Source organism: Phaseolus vulgaris, chromosome 4 (genome assembly GCF_000499845.2).
Source record: "Phaseolus vulgaris cultivar G19833 chromosome 4, P. vulgaris v2.0, whole genome shotgun sequence".
NCBI classification, from domain to species: Eukaryota; Viridiplantae; Streptophyta; class Magnoliopsida; order Fabales; family Fabaceae; genus Phaseolus; species Phaseolus vulgaris.
This window is the reverse complement of record NC_023756.2, coordinates 18,661,998-18,686,213: the sequence shown is the minus strand read 5'-3', so window position 1 is coordinate 18,686,213 and position 24,216 is coordinate 18,661,998. Positions and strand designations below refer to the sequence as shown.

Sequence of the window (24,216 nt, the reverse complement as noted above, 5' to 3'; positions counted from 1 at the left end):
ACTTGAGATCCCAGGTTAAGGTACGCTGTTTCTAAGACTGAAACTGATTACTTCTTAAATTCTTATAAGCACTGTATCGACTTATCATCGAAGTGCAATCAACAGGTAGAACCCCCTCCGTTTCAATAGAGTTACGTACCAAAACAACCAAAGATATGAATTTTCTAATACAAGGTAGAACTTGTCATCAGAGTCAACCGACAAAAACAAAGTTAATTTTGTAAACTTATATTTTTATCAATTATAAAATTATATCTATCACATCATTCACAATTTTAAACTCTTCTTACACGTAATACTCTATTTATCTTAATCCAAACAATATTATTTTCTTCATATTCCTTTATATCATCTCAAAATCCATTTCCAAATCCAAATAATGGATAAGTATTTTTTCGACTGCAAGGTACATAGTTTTTTTTTTTCTTTTTAGGTTTTTCTTAAATTCTTCTCAGTATTAATATCCACATATTTAACTATTAGTATAAATAATTTTTACTTAAAGTTAAATTTATAGAAAACAATTGATAAATCAAATTAAAAATATGTAATATTTTTGGATCAGCGAGTTCCTATGTTTTGGGCTTAAAAATGATTACAAACATAGGGCAAGAAATTCACGACACCCTTAGCACCTTCTGTAATAAACTTTCTTCTCTTTCCTTCTCTCACTCACTCTCTCGAGGCAAGTTCTCTCTCTCTCTGCTTCTGAGTGTTAGCTTTCCATTTTGTACGATTTGCAGCCTATGACGCGATTTTGAGAAACTTTTTTGTGCTCCTTTTTGTGATTCAAAGATACCCTTTTGCCGCGTGGCATTTTTTTTATATCACTTTTTGTTCTACTCACTCTTAGATTCACCTCTTCAATTGGGTATCTGAGTTTTTCACGAGTTCGATCGAGTAGGAGATAAAGTTTGAATTTTTACGCGATTCGCACTTGGTTTCAGAAAGCCCCAAAATTTTTCCGCCTGAATCTTGATTTGCTGTGAATTGGGTTTTTCGTAGCAAATGAATCTCGAGCTTCTTAGTGCGTTTTGTTGCATGTTCAAATTGGAATGCAAGCAGAAGAGAAGATGCAGATATATTGGTTATATGCTTTTTTATTTATTTTAATTTTTATTTCCTTTTTGTTATTTGTATTTTTGCTTAGGTAATTTGCAATGGCTGAACCTTCCAAGGTCATTCACGTTCGAAATGTGGGGCATGAGATATCCGAAGTAAATTATTTCTCTCATTCTTACTATTTTTTTGGTCTGTGTTTTATGGTAACTTCTGCAATATTTACTCGTCTGGGAAAGAAAGTGACAGTAGTTCTTTTTGTAATTAGTTCTACACTTTCCATTTCAGTTATTGATTGTAACAGGTTTTGTTTGCTATACTTTGGATCTCTCTAGATGTAAAACAACCATTCCTTGCTAACTGAACCTTCTACTTAGGTAGTGGGTATATCTAACAAAGTTGGACAGTATTAACTTAAAATTACTTGTTCTATTCAACATTAATAGTTATATTTATAAAAGGAAGCTGCAAGATCATGTCAGTAACGAAACTTCTGGTAATAACATGTAGTTAACTGTAAAGCTTTGCATAGTTCGTTTCAGAAGCAGTTCTACATTATTGTGAGTTGCCTCGGCACTCTATGTTTCTTCTAGCTTAGTATTATCTGAATGTTCTAGACTCTGAGACACCTATCAGTAGGGAAATGTAAAAGCAGATGAACATTGGTTTCAGAAATTGTGTTAATAATTTCTGATATGAAGTGTCTTTTGTGCGATCATAATCTAATTTACTATTACTGATCAGTTGAGTTCTACAATCCAAATGAAACAGTGACAACCTCGTGAGAGGGCTTTGGATGTCAGGTCACGGAAAAAAGGAAAAAAGTTGGTTTTAGAATACGTTTTACATGAAAAAGGGATTCACCATAGCAATCAGAATTCCAAAATGCCAGCCTGTAGTAAAATACAAGGTGCTTGTTTACTGTGTATTTATGACAATCGGAGTTACATGAAAAAGGGATTCACCATAGCAATCATAATTCCAAAAGGCCAGCCTGTAGTAAAATACAAGGGTGTTTGTTTACTGTGTATTTATGACAATCGGAAAGTGTATCTAAAATTGCTTTTTATAGTCACCGTATTCCATGAGTAATTGAATACCAACGACCAATGTTTGCATGTTGTTTTTATGTTTACTCATTTGTTCGAGGGAGGAGATTGTTGAGTTGTATTGGAATGGAATATATGTCTTCTGTTGCCAACAAATCCTTTTGATTATATTGGAGGAATCAATTTGCAATTGCTGTTGTCACAATTGATTGGAATTCTTAAAATCTTCTATCTCTGTCATTGGATAAAATTTATGAAGGATGGAGGAACGAAGATATAGGATCACAGAATGGGGAATTTTATTAAAAGAATGGAAGAAAAACTTTTAAAACATAAAGCATTCATGGGCACTCCAGAGCTCTAGAAAATATAACTTTGAATCTACTTAAAAAAATTGATGTTAAAGGATCTTCAGTGCTTGCTTATGTCAATTGCAGATTCCCTCTTACTATGTTAGGTGGGGTGGGGTCCACTTATAGGTGACACGGGCTGATTTTCAAAGATTATCTGAATGAACAATTCTTTCCCATTTTCAGCTGAGTTTTCAAATTTATTAAGTGATTTATAAATCGTATCTGGTTGCAGAATGATTTGCTTCAGCTATTTCAGCCTTTTGGAGTTATAACAAAGCTTGTTATGTTGCGTGCCAAAAATCAGGTAGGTATTCTTCATACTTTCAAATAAAATTTTCTGTTTTTCTTAGATTCTTGGAGTTCTAGGATGTTTCGATTTATCATTTTCTTTTATTTGAATATTCTATTGCTCTTGTAGGCACTTCTTCAAATGCAAGATATTCCTTCTGCAGTTAATGCTTTACAATTTTATTCAAATGTTCAGCCAAGCATAAGGTATAAATAGATCATTTTTTCACTTTTGAATTTTTTGTGGTTGACTTGAATACAACTACCTCTGGTCCGATTTATAGGAATGAGAACCCACTTTCAAATGCAGTGTTGTCAACTATGTTCAAATGTATTAATTCGTAACTGTCTTTTATATCCTTAATTAAGGTACGAAGTCCATTAATGAGACATTGACTCATTTCCCAACAAAGTAGATGGTATTAACAATATAAGTCACCCATTGGTTGAAAAAATTATCCCTTTAGTTATGAGTAATGTAATTAAATATGACCATTAACCTTTACTGAAACCATTTACGGAAGTGGGTATTCAACTATTTTGTTGGTCTTGATGGATTGGGTATTTGGTTCTTGTATACTGGACCAAAGGTAGTATTTTGATAACATGATATTGGATGTCTTGTTTTGAGATTTGAAAAGCATTATTAATTCCCATTATTGCTAAGATATTACTATTCTTTTCATAGTTATCTTATTGTTTTATTGTAGGGGGAGAAATGTTTATGTCCAGTTTTCCTCACATCAAGAACTCACTACAATGGATCAAAATCAAGCACGGGAGGATGAGGTTGGTATTTTTTGTTTTTTTTTCTTTAAATGGAAAATATATGCCTCAACTTGTTTGTTGTGGCAAAAACTGAATATTTACCTGTCCTTTTTCATTGACCATTTGTATTCTTTATTTTTTATGCGATGTTTTGTCCCCTGTAATATATATGTATATTGTTCTCAGACTTTGTAATGCAATAAGTATAGTGTTGCTTTCTTTTGTTCTGTAGTTTTCTTTCTCTTTATCACGAACTTCTCTATTTATTCTCCTTTCTCTCTCTCTCTTCTCTTTCTCTATGCTGTTGGCAACTCTCTGGATGCACAGCCAAATCGAATTCTCTTAGTTACAGTTCATCACATGCTGTATCCTATAACAGCGGATGTGCTACATCAAGTGTTTTCTCCTCATGGATTTGTGGAAAAGATTGTAACCTTTCAGAAGTCAGCTGGTCAGATTCTCTCAGATTTCTTCCTCTCTCTTTCTTTTCGTATTAAAATTTTCTTTTTGTCTTGGGGGCCTTAATGGGTTGAATAGAGGGTATATTTGGTTCATGTAATAATTTATTTTGCATTATGTAAATATTTTTTGGTAGATAAATAGGAAATTGAGTTCCTTGATATTAATGATTTTTTTTTTTGGATTTATACGTGTCACAGTGTCTCATTTTTTCTTCTTTTCAACACAGTAAACATACATCCTGTTATTAGATATGACTATTGAGGAGCAAAGACCATCACTGCATTTTTTTATGGAAGAGGACTGTCTTCATATCATATTCAATTGGCTGATGTTTTGTGCATGTGTTTTATTACTTGTTTCATCCTGTGTTTAAAAACTGTGTAGGCTTTCAGGCTCTCATCCAGTATCAATCCCGTCAAAGTGCTGTTGCTGCCAGAAGTACACTACAGGTTATTTGCATTTACATGGAGCTTGTGGTATTACTTGGGTTGTTTTTTAATTTCCGATTTAACATTTTCTTTATTTGATGATTGTATTCTGACAATTTCTAGGGACGCAATATTTATGATGGTTGTTGTCAGCTGGACATTCAATTCTCAAAGTAGGTTAAATTTATCTCAGTAATTTCTTTCTATTCTGATTTTTTGGTTTAGAAGAGACTTGTGTTATGCTTCTATGCTGCTGATTAATTTTATATCCCCCATCTTTCTGCCTTTGCCTTGGTTGAATTTTGGTTGGATAATAATTTATGTTCATTGCAGCCTTGATGAACTACAAGTGAACTACAATAATGATCGTTCAAGGTGTGACTCAATTGGTTCTTCATTTTTAGTCTTTTTAAACATTGTCTCTTTTATAACATTGTTACTGAGTTTATTCCTCATGCTCCACAGGGACTTCACAAACCCAAATCTGCCTACTGAACAGAAAGGCCGATCTTCACAAGTATGTTGTTTATTACTTATGTATTTATAAATCAAATCTTCTTGTTGATCTTAGTCAAACCCTTTCTAATATTTTTTTCACTTCATCTTTCATCTTCTATGAAATAGCCTGGATATGGTGATGCAGGAGGCATGTATTCTGGAGCCAGGACAGGTGCTAAATATTTTAAGTTGCTTTGGTGGGTTTGCTTTGTTTTTATTATTTCAATTTTTGTATAACTAATATTTTTTCGTTTTCTTTTTACAGCTGGATTCTCACAGGTGGATGTTTTTCAAGTCAAGTTGATGTCTCTTTTGTGATTATTGAATGCGGTGGAATATAGAAGGAAGTTATCAACTTATCATCAATTTACGTATTGTGAAAAGTAGCATTATAAATGCCTAGTGGATTAGTGGTTGATTTCTCTTCACTATATAGATATTTTAAAATCTAAATGTGATAAATACTTGGTTTCATGATTACCCTATCAAAAGTGAGAATTTGAGTTTGCTGATCTTTAGCAAAGTAATTTCCGATGGGACTTTTAATTTTTCAGATGAAGTTTCTCTGAAAAATTTTGTTGGCCTTTCTACTTTGTGATCAGCTTGGAATTTTCTTCCTTTTTGTGATAAATGACAGTCATTATATTATGAGCCTATTGTTATCTACTTTTTCTTTATAAGTTGACTATTGATGTGCATCATTTGAATGATTTTTTCTTCCGATTTATTTTTAATGCATGTTTGGCATAGCTTAATTGTTTGGAAAAGAAATTAATTTTTATTTTAAGCTTTCTCAGTTGGTTTTGATTATAAGCCATTCTGGACATAAAATATGCAATATCAATAAGGCATGCTAATATGTTTTGAATTTTAGATGGCCAATGCTGCTGCAATTGCAGCTGCCTTTGGGGGAGGTTTGCCTCCTGGCATAACTGGAACAAATGAAAGGTGTACAGTTCTTGTTGCGAATCTCAGTCCTGATGTAAATACATTGCCTTGACCTCTCTTCCCTTTTTCCATAAAGTTCTCTACACTTTTTAAAATATATTTGGCTTGGAATTTGTTTTTATTCAGAGAATAGACGAAGATAAACTGTTCAACTTGTTCTCCATTTATGGGAACATAGTCAGAATTAAACTTCTCCGAAATAAGCCTGACCATGCACTTATCCAGATGGGGGATGGTTTCCAAGCTGAATTGGCGGTACATTTTCTAAAGGTTTGTTTCTTGTACACCTTGCTGGTTATATATCTTTTAACTAGAACGTGTGATATCTTCACTAACGTGAAATGTTATTATTGTGCCTGTAGATAGTCATTGTATTTGTTGTTCATGCAAGAAGATATATGCTTACCAGTCTTCTCTTTTTGCAACTTACTCGGAAACAATTCAACCATATTCATTTTTTATTGTTGAAACAACTGATGCACAAGTGCTTATTCAGTAAGTGCTTAATTAAGCAGTTTACCGAAACACATCCTTAGTGGAGAGTGGAGATCATTACTATGCTAATATAAATTATGTTCAAACGTTTAGACACTATGCCCACGTGTTCTAAATGCATTGAGCATGATATGTACATGAAAAAACTATCTCTTAAGCACATTTTTTCCAACACATTTTTTTTCATGTTCAAACCTTGAAGTTTCCATCTGACATTAGACTGGTATCATCAGCTAGGGAGGATAAGCTCTTTCTGTTGACTTGAGTTCATAAACCTCTTTGTACATTGTCCCTTTTTGTTGACATAGTTAGCTTTGACATCTTGTTCCTGGTCTACCCTAATAATGAAGAAATTATGTCGTTTTTGCATTGGAGAAACTCTTTCTGTTTCTTTGTTTGTTGCCCCTCTTTCCTGGTGGTGGCAGCTGTTCCCTCTTGCTTGACAGGCATTGCTTCAAGCTGCAGCTCAGCAGTCAAAAACCAATTTAGTTTTACCTGAATATTAGTCATATTATTGATATTCTGTTAATAATGATAAATGTTCTTTTAAAGTTTATATTCTCTAAATTTATTTCATTTAAGCATTCACACCTAAAAGAGATATGGAATCCATCACCATATGCTGATATTTTCCCCACTAGCCCGTGAAAAATATTACCCAACTTATATTTTTATGTAATTTAATTTTAATATAGTAATGGTTTTATTTTCTTGATGCCTATGCGTGCTGTATCCAGCGATACTGAATTTGAAAGATGTATTTTGTAATGAGATGATATTTTTATTTCATTACTGTTTATTTTTAAGAGATTGTGGTAATATAAAACTTCTGCTCATTTTTGTTTGTTTATTCTTAGTCGACCGGTATTATTTGGCACGCAATGGTGATTTCTTCAATGATTAGTTTTGATCCATATTTTTGAGATGGTAGCATTGAATATGTTATTGATAGAGATTATGGTTGTAACTTGTAATATCTTTATAAGCTGATTTTTGTAATGCGAAATTTGAGTCAGTTGAACTGTATATTTTATTGATGGTCTTTGCTGCTCATGAGAAAGTAAAAAATGGGGAACTGTTTGGTTAAGACTAGATTTCTAGCCAATTGAATCGAGATTATATGCTGGTTCTAGTGCACATTACATTGAACTCATGACGGATCCTTTAGTTATCTACAAAGCATTTGTGTTTATTTGATATATCTATTCTCCATATATTTTTGTTGCCTGCAATTTAATCATACATTTTTTCAGCTCTAGTTTTGAGCCGCTATCTAAAACCTTTTCAATTTGAAACACAGGGAGCCATGTTGTTTGGGAAGCGGTTGGAAGTCAACTATTCAAAGCATGCAAGCATATCCCAAGGTGCTGATGCACACGAGTATGTCAATTCAAATCTCAATCGATTCAACCGAAATGCTGCAAAGAATTATCGGTATTGCTGCTCACCAACAAAAATGATCCACTTGTCCACCCTCCCACAAGACATAGCCGAAGATGAGATTGTAAGCCTTTTGGAGGAGCATGGTAACATTGTCAACTGCAAAGTCTTTGAGATGAATGGTAAAAAACAGTCACTTGTTCAGTTTGAGACTGAAGAACAGGCTACTGAAGCCCTTGTGTGCAAACATGCAAGTCCACTTTCTGGATCGGTTGTCCGTATCTCCTTTTCCCAGTTGCAGAATATATGAGCAGGCTTCGCTAAGAACTGAAGGAAAACTGATTTATGGTTGCTACTTGCTAAGCATATTAGGTTCTGAATTTGGGAAGGATAATTTTTATGCTGATTATGTCACCTTCATTGTCATTGTAATGGTCTCTTTGCTTGCTAATTTACTGATAAAACCTGCACTACTTTTTCTCTTTGAATCATTTCTCTTCTCATTTGCCTCTAGATAAAACCTGCACTAGATTTTTAGGTTGCTAACATAAAGTAGTGGGGCAAGCATTATTATTGCAGATGGATGTAGTCTTGAAGAATAGAAAAGGGAGAGGAAAGTTAAGTTACTACCTTCTTCAGAGTTGAGGGATTCTCCTATGGTTTTGTTTTTATAATGATTGTTGTATATGTTCTGTAATTCAGGCTAAGTAGCCCTTTCTGTTGTATTCTCAACCCCTTTCAATTTTCTTGTCCAGCTAAGTGAAAAACTACATTTTTGTTTTTGCTTTATTTATTCCTATCTGTACTTCGTAGAACCTACATGGTTCTCTCTTTCTACTTCTCTTTCATCTCCTACCCTTTTCTTCCCTTTCCTTCCTCCTTGCATGTTCAAGGATTCACAACATTTTCATCCTTTAGATTCTCTTCTTATCTTCCTCATCCCTCTCCATTTCGAACTTCAATGAAAGAATGTAAAATTCGCATTAAGTAAATAAAAGGACCTCTTTTTTTATTTATGCAGTCTTTGCTAGATATGCATGGTGATTCTAATTTCTTTCATATTTACACATTTATGAGTTGTTCCTATTCTTCCCCAGGCTATGTATGTTTGGATTCCTGGTAGGGAGTGGGGTGGATGATAAGTTACCATTGTTTAGTTTATAAAAAATGTTTATCTTGGCCTAATTAAATTTGCGATTTAATGGTTAATCCTTGCATGAGTCTGGTAAAAATTTCAAGGAGTTCTCAGATTTATTATTTTGTATTGATCTAAGTATTTATCTAATTTAATCCGTACATTTAAAGAGAAAAATGTTTATGGATTGGCATATTCCAATTATAATCTATTATATATGTAAGTTTAATCCTTATATTTAAAAGAAATGAATGTCATCTAATAAAAAACTATCATATGAGTTTGTTTATTGTTATAATAATTACTTTTTAAGAACTGTTTGGCGACAAAGAAGTTGTAGATAAGACAAAATGACTATTTTGTGACAAATTAATTGTTTGATGTCCATACATTTCTTATCCTATTATTTATCTCCATTTTTTAATGTAATATATTTATTTCCGGAGGAAATGAGTTAAAAGATAATTAAGTAATTGATATCTTATTCTTTCTTTTCATCCTTATTTTTATTATAACTATTATTATTATTATTATTGTTTTTTCTAGTTGACTTGCTCGTCAGTTGACTCAGATGACAAGTTCTAACTTCGTGTGTCTCTTCACGATCCATCCTATCTCTTGCTGCTCTTGAACGTAGCTCTATTGAAACATAGGAGACCCTACCTGTTGATTGCACTCCGACGATCAAGTTAGTATAGGGCTTATAAGAATTTAAGTAGTAAGTTTCAGTCTTAGAAACAACGTATCTTTACCTGGGGTCTCAAGTCCCTTTTATAGCTTACCTCTTGTAACAACTTTCCATCACGAGAATCTAATCTCAACTGAAAGCATACTCAATAGGAAAATATTATGTTCAGGGGCACACTCTCTCAGTCCACCACACGGAATGGGCCAATCCATTTGGGAGAAAGCTTACTCTTCAGCTAGTAAGGATAAGCCTTTCGCATTACTAAGTCGGGAACTCAGAATTGCCGAGGTCTCAGCTTGGACTTCTGCTTCAACTCCACCCTTCTCTTCAAAGCTTTAGCTTTGATATATGCTTGTTCTCACACCTCGTCGAGTAGGTCTAGGTTAACCTTCCCCCCTTCGTTAGATTCTTCTATCACGAAGTTTTGGAATGAGCTTTCCTGGATCTGTACGAGTATCATGGCGTCCGACCCATATACCAAACTGAAGGGTGTTTCCTTTGTGGTGGACTGAAGAGTGGTGTGGTAGGCCCACAAAAATCGAGGCACCTCGGTTGACCAGGTCCCCTTAGCTTTCTCCAACCTCCTCTTCAAACCTCTGAGCAAGACTATATTGGCAGACTCAACCTGGTCATTCATCTGAGGATGCCCCACAGAGGCAAACACCTGTCTGATCCTGAGCTCCGTGCACAACTTGTATAATTACTGGCTTGCAAACTAGGTACCATTATTGGACACCAAGTGCCTTGGGATCCCAAAACGACATCAATGTTTCTCTACACAAAGTGTTGAACCTTGTGGGCGGTTATCTGCGCAACTAGTTCAGCTTCTAACCACTTGGTGAAGTACTCAATAGCCACCACGAGATACTTCATCTGACTAATTGCCAAAGGGAAAGGACCCAAGAGGTCTATTCCCCAAGTATGGAAAGGCCAGGGGCTATGTATTGATCGCAACTCCTCGGGGGGTGCGTGATGCCAATCAACATGCTTCTGACACTGCTCGCATCGCTGTGCATGTCGCATGCAATCCTCCCTCATAGTTGGCCAATAATACCCAGCTCGAACGACCTTCAAGGAGAGAGCTTTCCCTCCGACATGGCTTCCACAAATGCCTTCATGGAGCTCTGCCTTGATACGGGTACATTGATCCCCACTTACACATGTGAGGATAGGATGAGTGTAGCCATGACGAAACAAGTTTTCGTCCACCAGGGTATACCCTCCTGGGTTCCTCTTAATTGCCTTTGCCTCTATGGGATCTACCGGGAGCCTACCATCAGCAAGGTAGCACTGATATGGCGTCATCTAGGTCTTCACTACGTTGACCTGTAAGACCTCTAACAACTTTCCCCCAACAAGCCATAAGTGCATATCTTGGGCACCTTCAACGTTTTTTGTGTCAATGATCAGTGCCTCCTTTCTTTTATCGAGCTGACCTCTAAGGTTTCTGTTGTTGAGTTCAATAGTGCCAAAGTTCAAGAGGGGGGTGAGTGGTGAATTGAGCTTTTAAAACTTTCACGCAGATTCATAATTTAGAATAGTACACAGAAAATAAATCGATTTATTTAGCAATGAACAAATTTATTTTTATACTGTTTGTGTACTTTAAGGCATTTATCTCAGGTGAAAGACTTTTGATTTTAGAATTGAGTTAGATGATATGCAGGCAAAGATTAAATTGATTTTCACAGAATTAACATAGAGAGCTACAATAGTTGAGCACAACCTTTGAATGCAATGTTAATGCATGTTTTTAAAACCACTTAACAAATTGTATTAATCTTTCACAGAACATGAATTTCACTGATGTTTCAACACATAGAGACTTATGCAGAAGTTCTTTAGGGAGTTTTCCAGAAAATCAAGAACAGTATACACGTGCCCAGAAAGAACAGATTCAATTACAATTGAATAGATTTATTTCTTGACAGTTTAGATTATTCAGCAGTTATTGAGTGCAGGGATTAAGAGAGAATGAACACAAAGCAATTATACTGGTTCACTCCAATGAGCTACATCCAGTCTTCACCTAATCCAAGGTGAAATCCACTAAACCACAATTCAAAACAATTACAAAAACCATTGTTCTTGAACCCTACAAGAACATGGCAAACTTTGCTGAAAAACATTATTCCAGCACACACCACTCTTCAAGAAACCCTATCAAGAAGAGTTTACAACCACACTTTACAAGGAATTGAAGAAAGAAACGAATACACCTGATAGAGAATGCAGAAATCTGCCTTAAACCAGTAGAACAGATTGCTCACACAGTGACAACACCTCTAACCAAGCCTTAGAACCAACCAAGAACAAGCACACGATGTGATTTGGAAAATCTTTGAAGAACTCGTGCTAATCCTCTGAAATCTCTTATTTCTCTGTTGTAAAACCAGTTTTTTCAATTGTATGAACAACATTTAAACGCAGGAACAAACTTTCTTTTTATAGGAAAACATTTTTATAACTAACTTTAAAAAACAGTTAAAGTTGTTACAAAAAGAACTGATTGAAAATAAAATGAACAGATTTATTTTCAAAGGTTGTTAAAGAATTTGTTATATGTAGAAGACTTAGTCAAACACCTTGGTGCAAGGATAAAATGAAAAAAAACCTTTTAAAGGTAAGCATGGCACCAGACTAAAAAGAATCTATTCATTTACAAATGAACAGATTCATTTTCAAAACGATAACAGAAACATTTTAACAAGTGAAACACAATCGTTTTGATGGAATGAAAACTTAGTTAAGATACTTGATGCATAAAACCTGATTTTCAAATGCACTTTATCAAAACATCAGTTTAAGAAAAGAATCTATTTATTTAGAAAAGAACATATTCATTTTCTATGCAGTAAGAGATATTTCAACAAAAACATGAAAAACAGTTTCATAAAACTTGTGCTTGCTCTTATCACATGGTCAGGAGTTAAGAGGTGAGTTACCTAGAAAAAGCCTACTCTAAACAACCTCTAAACTATAACTAAGACATTCTTAAAGCAAATGTAAATACTAAGGGAATTTACACAAATGGCTTCATCAAACACATGTCTTGAAGGGGCAGCAACCATCTTCAACAATTTCTGCATGACTGACCTCCATTGTTCCATCCGCAACGGTCCTGGGTGACTTTAAGGTTGTCATAATGGATGGCTTTAAACTAGAGGGGGGGGGGGGGTGAATTGTTTAAAGTACAAGAAACAATTGATAAGAAATTCAGTTTGCCAAAACAGCAATTAAAAACAGCAGTACCAGAAAAACAATCGGTTGTTTCACAGAAACAATCGGTTGTTTAAACCAGTAAACAACAAACAAAACTGAATTTAAAGAGTTAAGGATAGAGAGATTGCACACATATGTTTATACTGGTTCACTCCAAACCCAGAGCTACATCCAGTCTTCTCAGAAACCCTGAGAAAATCCACTAAGCAATCACAACTTGATCACTTACACCACAACCAAGAAAGTGACCTTGAACACCTCAAGACACACACTCTTCTTGGCCAACACACCAACACTAAGATTGTTGATCTTGATCCCCTCAAGAACACAACCAATCTCAGCAAACACATAAACGAAACTTGCTTTACAGAGTTACAAGGATTACACTTGTTACAGAAGATAATCTGAAATCAATACAAGCTGAATCCTATTCCACAACTTTGATTAATCACAAACTTTCAGCAATCTCAGATCTTTGAAAAACTCAAAAACTCTTAGCAAAAACTTGTCAAAGATTAATCTTCAAATCTGTTTTTCTGAATTTATTCAAAGATGTAGTTTGTTATCAAATCTTAACAAACTCTTAAATTGCATTAAAAGATTGGTCAAAGCATTTAATGACTGGAGCGTAATCAGTTAAATCATTTAAAGCTCAGTCAAAGATAAAACAGTTTTTCTGTTATGGTCCCAAAACAAACAATCGGTTGTTTCCTCGAATCAATCGGTTGTTTTGGTTTTAACAGCTTAACCATTTGAAAAACAGTTTTCAAATCTTTTTTCAAAACATCTAAGTGTAAACAATCAGTTGTTTCGACAAAACAATCGGTTGTTTTAACTTAGTTTGAAAACATTTTACTTTCACAAAGATTGAGAATGTCTATGCTTTAGATTCGATCAAGGGGTGGATTACAACACTCAAACTACCCCAGAACTAGACTAAACCAGCACAGCAACAACAAGCACAGCCAAGGCTTCATCATCCTTCAAAGGGTTTGGATTCTTCAAAGCTTGAACACCACTTGGTTTAACAATCTCCCCCTATTTGATGAAGACAAATCCCTGATGCTTGTGTTGTACCTGATTGAATCTGAAGCAGTTCCTGCAAGATACAGTTTTGAACAAAGCATAGAACTTCTAATATTTGGTTAGCACAGATATAAGATTTAAAGATCAAAGCTAAATATCAGAAACAAATATTGCTCATCCAAACCGTTTTAACAACTAAAAAAACAGAAATTTAAACACAACATATATATCTCCCCCTATTTGTCTTCACAAATAGACAAAGAGAAGGGATAAAACAAGATATTGTTTTGATTACATCAGAATTAAAGCAGTAACAGCAGAAGGAAAGAAAAAATTTAAAACACCAGATATAACCACCAAAAACAATCGGTTGTTTCGATAATTCAACCGGTTTTTTTTCTTCATTCATCATAATCAGCAAACTGAAGATCAAAGATTTGATTCTGGACAGCTTCAATTTGTTCATCTAGAGTCATGAAGCGTGCATCCATGTTGTCAAACCTGTTGTCAATCCTCTGGAAATTACTAACACAAAGATCATGGAGGTTTCTTTGATTTTCAGCAAAGCTATCAAGCCTATTCACCATGAGTCTTTCAAAAGGAGACATTGTTTGCATCCTTTCTTCTTGATTTCCAGCACCAACACTTGGTCTAACATCTGGATAATCTTCAGGTGGATCTTCATGTTGAACATCCATATCAACAGGTTCATCTTGTTCAAGATCAGCAACACCACTAGATGAGGCACCAAGGTCACCATCCTTACTAATCCATTTTCCACCTACTTTGGTAAAACCCATTTTGCTGAGTGATTCATTGTTCAACTCTTGAGTTGACTTGACCAACTCAGAAGTTTCATCTTCAAGGTTCACTTCAAAATAGAGTAGAAATTTAGATACTAAAACAGCATATGGATAGTGATAGTCACTTAACCTCATACCCTTTTGCATGTGCTTTTTGATGATGTGGATCCAATTGATTTTGATCTTCTTCATGATGCAGAAAATATATACCAGATCTTCCTTAGTAAGAACATAATGATTACTCCCCCTTGGTTCAACAAAGGTTTCCTGAATAACTGACCTCTATCGACCTCCCTTTCCTGAGCTTGCCAACTTGGATAATAGGTCTGCTCGGGCATTATGCTCCCTTGGGACATGCACTAGCTAGAACGTGGGGAAATTTTCCCTCAAAAGTGTAACATACCTCAAGTACGAGGCCATTTGTGGATCTTTGGCCTGGTACTCACCTGTGACTTGCCTGGTTATCAACAACGAGTCACTTTTTACCAACAAGCTTCGAGTGCCCAGTTCTTTGGCCAACAACATTCCAGCTACCAAGGCTTCATACTCAGCCTGGTTATTGATGGCCTTGAAGGCAAATCTCAGGGCCTGCTCGATCAACAGTCCGTTAGATCCATCCACTGAATATCACCACTGTCTACTTGGGTGGCTTCTAAAGATAGCCTACCACGAAATTAGCATATACCTGGCCCTTGATAGGCCCCTTGGGTTCGTACTATACGTCGAACTCAAACAACTCGACTGCCCAACGTACCATCTAACCTGCTATATTGGGCTTTTGGAGGACCTTGCGGATTGGGAGATCGATCATTACTATCATCATGAAACTCTGGAAATGGGGGCGCAGTTGCCGAGCTACAAATACCACTTCTAAGGCTACCTTTTTGATGATTTGATATCGTACATCCGGCCCTTGTAGCACCTTACTCACGATGTAAATAGGCCTTTAAGCCTGATCATGCTCCTGCATGATACCGAGTTGATTGCCCGATCTGTAACTACAAAATAAAGACGAAGGGGAGTACCTGGTAGCGGCTTACATAGGACAGGCGGGCTAGCCAAGTACTTCTTCAACTTGAGGAACACATCTTCACACTCGTGGCTCCATGTGAAACGGTTGTTCTTCTTCAAGCATTGGAAGTAAGGGTACCCCTTATCTCCTCCTGTTGATAAGAACCTGGACAAGGCGACCATAAGCCCAGTCAGCTGCTGTACTTCCTTCACCGTGGCAAGGCTTCTCATCCCTATGATTGCTGCACATTTGTTCGGGTTCGCTTCTATCCCTCGTTTAGTGAGCAGGAACCTTAAGAACTTCCCTGCTTCTACCCCAAACACACAATTCTCCGGGTTCAGCTTTAGGTTATACTTAGCTATTGTGGTGAATAGCTTTTCCAAATCAGCAACGTACTGATCCTTTTTTGCTGAGGTGACAACCATGTCGTCTACATATGCTTGTACGTTTCGCCCAATCATGGGGGTGAGAATCCTATCCATCAACATCTGATAGGTGGGGTCGACATTCTTCAACCTAAAAGGCATGACCTTATAACAGTAGTTGGAAAGCTCCGTCATGAAGGCGATCTTACACTCATCACGGGGGTGCATGCAATTTTGATTGTACCCCGAGAACGCGTCTAGAAAACTCAGCAGTCGGCAACCTGAAGCACGGTCCACCAAGGAATCTATGATGGGCAGCATATACGAATTTTTGGGGCAGGCTTTATTCAGGTCTATAAAGTCGACACACATTCTTCACTTTCCGTTTGCCTTCTTCACCAATACCACGTTTGCTAGCCGGTTGACTCGAGGGCCTTCGTACATCTCACGATACTCCCACATCCGATTCTCTGTGCCTTCGTTCGTTCCCTTCTTTCGATCAAACACCTGAAATCACAAAGCAAAGGGTACCCTAGAGGCCGTTTGCACTCTGACGCTCAAGTCAGTGTAGGGCTAGAAAACACCAAAACTGTTAACTGTAAAACTCTATGTGTGTGAAGCGGCGCAAATGAATAGCATTCCTTACTAAGTTTGTTACTTCCCTTTATATAGCCTAGGGTTTCCACTGTTTCTGTTACCTAAAATAGGCTTCCTGAGGGGGTGGGCCCCAACGCCACTGTTACCCACTCTTAGGATAACCTAGCGCGTGGGGTTCCCTAACTGGAGTGCAACCTCTGACAGGATGACCACCTGGATGCCTCCTCGTGCACCTGATCTCTGGGGTCACCCTTCTTGGGAGCGCCCTAGCTATTCACGTGCCATGCATGCAGCTCACCGCTGGAACGTGACCCTCAAAGGTCGTATCCTTTCTAGTGGCTCTACACTCGTGTTATGCCTGAACGCGTCATCTACTCCACACGCATGGACTCTCGTGACCTAGGCTCCTCCCTTACTGATAACTAGTGTGTGGTCTGGGATCCACCTCTCGTGGCCCAGCTCTACTGTTCGAGTCCCGGTGCCCGACCTCTCCACACTGCCTAGTGGCACGTCGGTACATCCTGGTGACCGATGTCTGACCACCCTTTGATTCCTTGGCGCACGTGTCTCGCGAGACACTGACCCACGCCGCTCGTGGGACCCGCTTACGTGACCCCATCATTACTAGTGGTCAACGACGCCCGAGGACTGGTCGATACAGGCAACATATACGAATTTTTGGGAAAGGCCTTATTCAGGTCTGTAAAGTCGACGCATATTCTTCACTTTCCGTTTGCCTTCTTCACCAATACCACGTTTGCTAGCCACTCAGGGTATTGGATTTCCCTTATGTAGCTAGCTTTCAAGAGCTTCTGTGTTTTCTCTTTGATGACTAGACGTCTTTTTTCATTGAGCTTCCTTCTTCTCTGTATTACTGGCCTGACCTTCTCATCCATAGTGAGTTTATGACACAAGAAGTTAAGATTTATTCCAGGCATGTCTGCAAAAGACCAGGCAAAAGCACTCATGTGCCTCGCTATTACATCAGCGATCTTGTCTTGCAAATTTTGGCCTAGCGATGTGTCGAGCTTGAACTTCTTCTCCTCGATCACTTTCTCTTGAACCTCACCAGCAGGCTCAGGTCACCTTTCGTTGGTGATCTCATCTCGGATGATCACCTTTGGCTCCCGCACCTGGACGGTGACCGTACACACTCCCATTCTGCTATTCAGGCTATTCTCGTAGCACTTCCTCGTCGCCTTTTGGTTAGATTGATGATGATCACCTCTCCCTCGAGGGAGGGCAACTTCATCTTCATGTGCCTCCTCGAGGCCACCGTGCCTAACCTGTTCAAAGAGGACCTTCCCAAAAATAAGTTATAAGCCGAAACAACATTAACCACTAAATTTCTGATACTGATCGTGCAAGATGAGACACCATTTGAGAAGGTCGTCCTCAACTCCACATGTCCCCGCACCTCCACCTGATCTCCAACAAAGCCAAACAAGCAACCATCATATGGTCTCAACTGGTCAGGTGACAACTGCAAGTTATGAAACGTTACCCAAAACATCACATCAGTTGAGCTCCCCTGGTCAATGAGAACTCGGTGTACTTTTCTTCCCACGGTGACAATGGAGATCACTACTGGATCATCCTCGTGTGGGACCACGTCCCCCAAATCTGCATTGGTAAAGCAAAGGTCGGGTTCAGTTGGCTGGTCAGACCCCTGCGCCTCTACTGCCATCACCTCTCTCATGTACTTCTTAAGCTTGGAGGCCGAACACCCCCCTCCTGAAAATCCTCCCGAGATGGTGTTCAGCTCACCGTGGACGGGTACCTCATGTCCTTGGTATGCCGAAGTAATCTCTTTCTTTGACCCCTCCTGGCTCCCTTCTAGATACTCCTTCAAGAATCCATCTTTTATTAGGCTTGCTAGCTGGTAGCCCAGGGCTATACAGTGTTCCACGTCATGCCCAAACCCCTTGTGGAACTCGTACCAAGCCTCCTTGCGCGACCCCAAGTTCCTGTTAGATTTCGGGGGGAACCTCAATTTTTCCGCCATTCATGGCATACACAACAACTCCTTGTTAGTCATCTAGAACTTCTGCCGGAAAGGCAGGTCCTCTCTCGCCTTTGTTCTGGGTTGGTTCTTTCTGTCTGCGTAGGGTTCTCGCCGTGCGTCTGACCTCTTCTCGGTCATGACTTCATGGACCCACAATTACCCTTCTTTAGTTGACTAGACCTTATGCATGTATGATTACCTAAATTATGCAAAAATGGACTTACTCATACAACTGGAGCCCAATTACATGGCCCGCTATCTTGACCCAAAAGCCGAACTGACCTACGTACGCCATGTACCAATGTCTGACCGCCAAGTGCTGAGTTATGAGTGCTCTGATCTAATACAATTATTATCACATACATTACTCTTATTTCTATACCACCACATACATTGTGATAATAATAATTGTTATTATTATTATTTTTGTTTTTATTGTTGTCTTTATCTTTATCAATATCACTTTCATCATTATCATTTGTGCCATAATAACTATGTTTAACACCATTTTAGCTTCCTCACCATTATTAAAATTACAATTACTAATTTATTATTCTTTTATTATTTTGATCTATCTTTTCATTTACTAATGTTATCGTTATTAATGTTATTGTCATTGTTGTAATATCATATTTATTATAAAACATATAATCATTTTTTATTGTCAGATATTATGAAACCTGTTATTACTTGCACCGTTATTGCTAGAATTCTTCTCATTATTGTTGCACTCACATTATTATAAAAGATCTCAACATTACTATAGTTATTATGACCACCATTATTATTATGATTATTATCACACTATTATTACTATAACCATATATTATTATAACTTATTCGAGTTATTAGATCACAAGGAAAAATTATTTTATAATATATAAAATTTATTTAAAATATATATTTACTTTTTTCCATGGACATGTTATCCAATGTAAAAATACTGTCTTAAATTAAAGAAGACTAACTAAAGACTATACTTCTGCCAATGATTGATTTCGGATAACAAAATGTTATTTTTATTAATTATGCTGTAAAGATTAAAAAGGAGTAAGATATATGTAAGGATTTAAAAAGTTAAAAATTCATCCCAGTATAATTAAAAATAGATGTTTTTTTAAGAATAAGGATTAAAATACTTTTTAACTATAGTGATGAAATGAAACTAAACTTTTTTATTTTATATTTTTTTATGAAAATACAATACTGTGTTCTTTTCCTCCTATTTTTTTTTTTCCATCTGTACACCTGTAACCGGAGCAGACGATAATTTCAAATCAAATCGAAACGTCGGAAGTAAAATGGATGCATTGCGTTTATCACATCCATTTATGGTCACAGCCAACACCTTGAAGGCCCCACCTTTCTGCACCCTTTCCCTTTCCACGCTTCCTCGCCGCTGCTTCAAGGTGGAGGCCGCCAGCACCAACAAGAATAACCAGCCCTTCGACGCGGCGACGTTCGAGGCGGAGCGGCTGGCGCTCGACGCGGAGGCCCGGCAAGCCATGGCGGAGGCAGCCGACCCGAAGGCCTGGAAATGGGTAATCCGAAAGAGGATATGGGACTTGATGGAGGCCCGCAACTTCGCCAACAACCCCCGCCCCGTTCACCACCGCATTCCCAATTTCGTTGGGGCTTCCGTCGCTGCTCAAAAGGTATTCATTCCTCAATGGAAAGCGAAGAACCCGCTTAAGAAGCAAGGCATGACAAGGATAAACTTTTTATAAATAGAGAAGACAATATGAAGGGGTAATTAATTGAACTTCAATATAATCAGATTACAGGAAATCGAATGAAATGACATCGTTTAAAGTAGAATAGTATGAAATGAAATGAACGAGATGGATATGATGAGATTTAGCTTCCATAAGAAAGCGTGTAAAGTGTAAAAAAGTATCAATATGTTAACCCTGGATTTGAAATGGGTTAATTGACCTGTTTGATGTGGGTTTTGGCAGATGAGGGAGCTAGATGTTTTTCAAGTTGCACAATGTGTAAAGATTAATCCAGATTCTCCTCAGAAACAAGTCAGGTTTCTCACTCTTTCAGGTCTGATACTTCATTTGGTGTTTCTTTTGTATGTGGTGCTGAGTGGGGAGGGGAATATTATTTATGAACAAGTTGTGTGTGATTGACGCCTTTTGGTTTTTGTTGCAATTTTTCTCAGTTTGAAGGGATCGTAGATAGGTGAGAAATAACAAGAAATGAAAAGGTTTTAGAAAGATAGGCTCATGATAAGTGGAAGAATAATGCTACTAGCACTCGCCTTTGTAGTCATAGAAAACTGCCCAATTAGCTACTTCTCAATATCGGTGGCTCAGTTTTAAATTTTTTCATGTTAATCTCAGGTGTTGATCAGTTGCTATTGTTGTGACTGCAAGAGTAGTCTAAATGTCAGCATTATTCTAAGTGAAGAATATCGAAAGAAAAATAAACACTGCTTGGCAGTTAAGTGGTACAAGCTGTACACAATTAGATACATGAAACTGCATGCATGAATGCACTAGTGGATTGCACCATGTAGCTCAGGAGCATCTTTCTGAACCTGAACTGTTCCATCTAAATATAGAGGGTTTCATGTGCAAAGTTGTCTTGGTATGGTGCAGCTAAAAGTGAATGATCGTCAGTATGGATTATTAATTGTCATTGTAAAACAGTATATTGTCGCAGTAAACTATTATTAGTTTTGCCGATTTAAGTGAGCCTTAGATACAAATTTGTTGAGTAAATTACATTGACACTCTGATTTTTTGAGTAATGTTGATGTGGCGTGAAAGAGTTGTGAAGATCTGACTTAGATGTCAAAGACTGAACTTCACATTTCAGGTTTTATTTAATCGATTTATTAGTAATCAATTTGAGAATCCTCGTTATGTGGACAACATTGTGTATCTAATCTTAAGTTATTAGGACATGTAAGATTTTGTGACACTGAAGGCTCCTGCTAGCGTAACATATGGATTCTACAGCATTACAGAAATGGATAATTTGATGTAAAGCTTAGTACTTAAAGGTGGATTTTCCTGTAACACTCAGTATTTTTGTTATTAGGTCTTATAAAACCTTTTTGAGTTAAGATATCTATGGTCATGATATGATGGTCTTTTATTGTGTACATCTTTTTTACTGAAAGTGTTATATTTCATGTGTTAATAAGTTTGATATACCTGCCTTTTGGTGATTGTGATGGCCTGCTCTCTTTGCTCTTGATTTGCCTTATTATTTTGACAAGTGTGAGTATCAGACTAGTTCTTTACTGGCCCTTTATTATCTAGATTGAGCATAATGTGAATAACATTAAGAAACATCAACCGGCTAAAACAGAATAAGCAGAATTTGTGATCAATTTAATAAAATTTTAATAATAAAATAAAAATTTAAGAACTTAATTAATTCAAGACTCGTAGTTCTTATCTTCTTCTCCTCTAGTTCTCTTCTGACTGTATATATTATATTCAATATATATTGCAGATGGCAAGAAGTTGTTGACTCCTCAACCTCGATTAAGAACAGGTTTCTTCTCTGTTCTTGAATCCAGTATGTTAACTTTGGATACCATGAAGGAAGCCTGCACTTCTGTTGGGGTTGCCAAGCATGGACGACCAATTGGGTTAGACGAAAAGATAAAGGTAGATCTTATTGTTATTGGATCAGTTGCTGTTGATCCAAGGACAGGGGCGCGATTGGGAAAGGGAGAGGTAAATTTACATGTCTTTTACTTTTCTTATGGCCATGTTTCATCTTTTAGTTCACTTATCAATTAAAAGGCTAGAACTACAAAATTGTATTTTTATTTTCTGGCAACCTGTATGATCTAGGGTTTAAAAGTTTTCATTGACTTCCTATTTGCTTACATATCATGAAATTTCTAACCAATGAAATATACCTCGTGGAAGGAAACCAACCTCAAGTCTAATTTCAAAGCTTCCAATGAAACAAAAAATCCCTACTTTCCTCTGACATTGTATGAGTGAGCATTGAGTGACCTTTTAATCTATTGATGGACTTTTGAACTTGAATGTTCCTTCAACTAAGAAGATTGAAATGCAGGGATTTGCAGAACTTGAATACGGTATGCTGAGGTACATGGGAGCCATTGATGATTCAACACAAGTTGTTACCTCAGGTAGTGTTGGTTCCTAACCTTCCTTTACCACTTTTGTTAGCCCGTCCTTTTAAAATTTTCTCTTGAACATTTTGAAAATCACAATTTCAACAGTTGAAGTACCTTCATGTATAACACTCATACTTATTTCATATTTCGATTTTCAAACATGGGTATGACACAAGTTGGTTATGGAACATCTTTAAAAAAAACATTTTTCTTTTAAAAGAATTATATAGCCTGGATGCTTGCTTGATATTATTTCTTTTTCCACGCATGATTCTCTAGCCTCTATATTTATAAAGGTTTATTTGGGTTGCAAAACGATCTTGGGCAAATAGTTCCCTTGCACTAATACTGACATGTTAACTGAATTTAATGCAATATATTCCCCAATCAGTCCCTCCATAACATATTGTAACGTACTGCCCTATTCATTACCTTTTGGCAATTTGTCTTGTTTTGTATGTAACACAATGGGAACAACCCTTGCAGTGCATGACTGCCAATTGGTAGACGACATTCCAGTTGAAAAACTGTTAATCCACGACGTACCGGTGGATATCATTTGTACTCCAACACAGGTCATTTTCACACACACGACTATTCCAAAGCCTCAAGGTTGGTGAAACAATGCAACCTATCTCTGTCTTTGCGTTTTCTTCTTACCCTTTAATCTGTAAATCATTGAGATGCCATTGGAAAGATGTAGTTTCTGCATAAGTAGTCAACCTTGAATGGTGTAGCTTCAGTTTCTCTTTCCCTTGCTGGATGTTCATAACTTCTGATATTTGTTAAAAATAATAACCAACATCTCATCTTTGCTGCAGGGATTTACTGGGACAAGTTGTCTCCTGAGAAGCTTGGACAAATTCGTATACTGAGGGAGCTCAAGAAGAGGATTGAACAAGAGACTGGAAAGAAGCTTCCTACTGGTCCATCAGAGAAATTACCACCCACTGCTAAACGAAGTCGCAGCAGGGGTTAGTTGTATATGCATGTAAGTTTTGATGGATTTATGTATATATTAGAGGTGTTTAGTGTGTTATGTAATGAGAAAACTGAATGTTTAATTTTAAAATTGTTTACGTGTATATAGTCTTGTTGTTCTAGCAAAAAGGCTATATGAATGCCACTTCAAAGAAATAAGCATTTTCAACCCATCTGAGTATTGTTTATGAAGCCTTTTTAGAAGCCTTGGATGGGGAAGACTTCCATTCTCATGGTTGAAAGTATCAAGAGGATGAGTTGGGATGAATATGTCTTAGTCTTTACCTAATCTAAAATTTTGTTAGGATTATTTAGGCTTGAGAATAAGTTTTTTTAATGAGTATTTATAAGAAAAAAATGAGAAAAAGTTAAATAAATTTTCTATGAATTAAAATTAATTTATGAATAAGTTAAAATGAATTAAAGAAGCTAAATGGTTATAACTTTCATTAAAAAAATTGAATTTAATTTTTAAGTAGTCAAATTTATTGTTTTTTTTACTTTCTTTGTCCGAGTGTTTATAAAAAAATTATTCAAACT

The 24,216-nt window shown here is 36.8% G+C and overlaps 4 protein-coding genes across 4 annotated transcripts; 2 read left to right on the top strand and 2 right to left on the bottom strand.

Moving 5' to 3' along the window:
* Window positions 1-564: 564 nt before the first annotated feature.
* On the top strand, window positions 565-8,517 carry LOC137837380 (polypyrimidine tract-binding protein homolog 3-like). The gene is made up of 15 exons (XM_068646355.1): window positions 565-685; window positions 1,151-1,217; window positions 2,694-2,765; window positions 2,880-2,956; window positions 3,460-3,538; window positions 3,845-3,968; window positions 4,364-4,428; window positions 4,531-4,580; window positions 4,741-4,782; window positions 4,873-4,924; window positions 5,032-5,077; window positions 5,171-5,184; window positions 5,780-5,887; window positions 5,980-6,123; window positions 7,649-8,517. Exons 2-15 carry the CDS (start codon window positions 1,161-1,163, stop codon window positions 8,036-8,038), a joined length of 1,320 nt encoding a protein of 439 aa, XP_068502456.1. The 5' UTR covers window positions 565-685; window positions 1,151-1,160; the 3' UTR covers window positions 8,039-8,517.
* Window positions 8,518-10,325: 1,808 nt separating this feature from the next.
* On the bottom strand, window positions 10,326-10,856 carry LOC137838416 (uncharacterized). Its single transcript, XM_068647662.1, has one exon. The coding sequence runs from the start codon at window positions 10,854-10,856 to the stop codon at window positions 10,326-10,328; it is 531 nt and encodes a 176-aa protein (XP_068503763.1).
* Window positions 10,857-17,744: 6,888 nt separating this feature from the next.
* LOC137838415 (uncharacterized) lies at window positions 17,745-18,581 on the bottom strand. The gene has a single exon (XM_068647661.1). It carries the CDS (start codon window positions 18,579-18,581, stop codon window positions 17,745-17,747), a length of 837 nt encoding a protein of 278 aa, XP_068503762.1.
* A 1,213-nt stretch (window positions 18,582-19,794) lies between these two features.
* LOC137837379 (5-formyltetrahydrofolate cyclo-ligase-like protein COG0212) lies at window positions 19,795-23,780 on the top strand. The gene is made up of 6 exons (XM_068646354.1): window positions 19,795-20,236; window positions 20,540-20,630; window positions 22,053-22,279; window positions 22,632-22,707; window positions 23,182-23,307; window positions 23,517-23,780. Exons 1-6 carry the CDS (start codon window positions 19,883-19,885, stop codon window positions 23,672-23,674), a joined length of 1,032 nt encoding a protein of 343 aa, XP_068502455.1. The 5' UTR covers window positions 19,795-19,882; the 3' UTR covers window positions 23,675-23,780.
* The last annotated feature ends 436 nt before the right edge of the window (window positions 23,781-24,216 follow it).

Excerpts from the sequence above, each read along its gene's own strand:
- LOC137837380 (XM_068646355.1), top strand. The coding sequence starts at position 1,161 with ATGGCTGAACCTTCCAAGGTCATTCACGTTCGAAATGTGGGGCATGAG. Across the intron at positions 4,429-4,530 it reads CTGCCAGAAGTACACTACAG|GGACGCAATATTTATGATGG; the intron begins GTTATTTGCATT and ends GACAATTTCTAG. Across the intron at positions 4,783-4,872 it reads TACAATAATGATCGTTCAAG|GGACTTCACAAACCCAAATC; the intron begins GTGTGACTCAAT and ends CATGCTCCACAG.
- LOC137838416 (XM_068647662.1), bottom strand. The coding sequence starts at position 10,856 with ATGACGCCATATCAGTGCTACCTTGCTGATGGTAGGCTCCCGGTAGAT.
- LOC137838415 (XM_068647661.1), bottom strand. The coding sequence starts at position 18,581 with ATGGCGGAAAAATTGAGGTTCCCCCCGAAATCTAACAGGAACTTGGGG.
- LOC137837379 (XM_068646354.1), top strand. The coding sequence starts at position 19,883 with ATGGATGCATTGCGTTTATCACATCCATTTATGGTCACAGCCAACACC. Across the intron at positions 22,280-22,631 it reads CGCGATTGGGAAAGGGAGAG|GGATTTGCAGAACTTGAATA; the intron begins GTAAATTTACAT and ends ATTGAAATGCAG. Across the intron at positions 22,708-23,181 it reads AACACAAGTTGTTACCTCAG|TGCATGACTGCCAATTGGTA; the intron begins GTAGTGTTGGTT and ends CAACCCTTGCAG.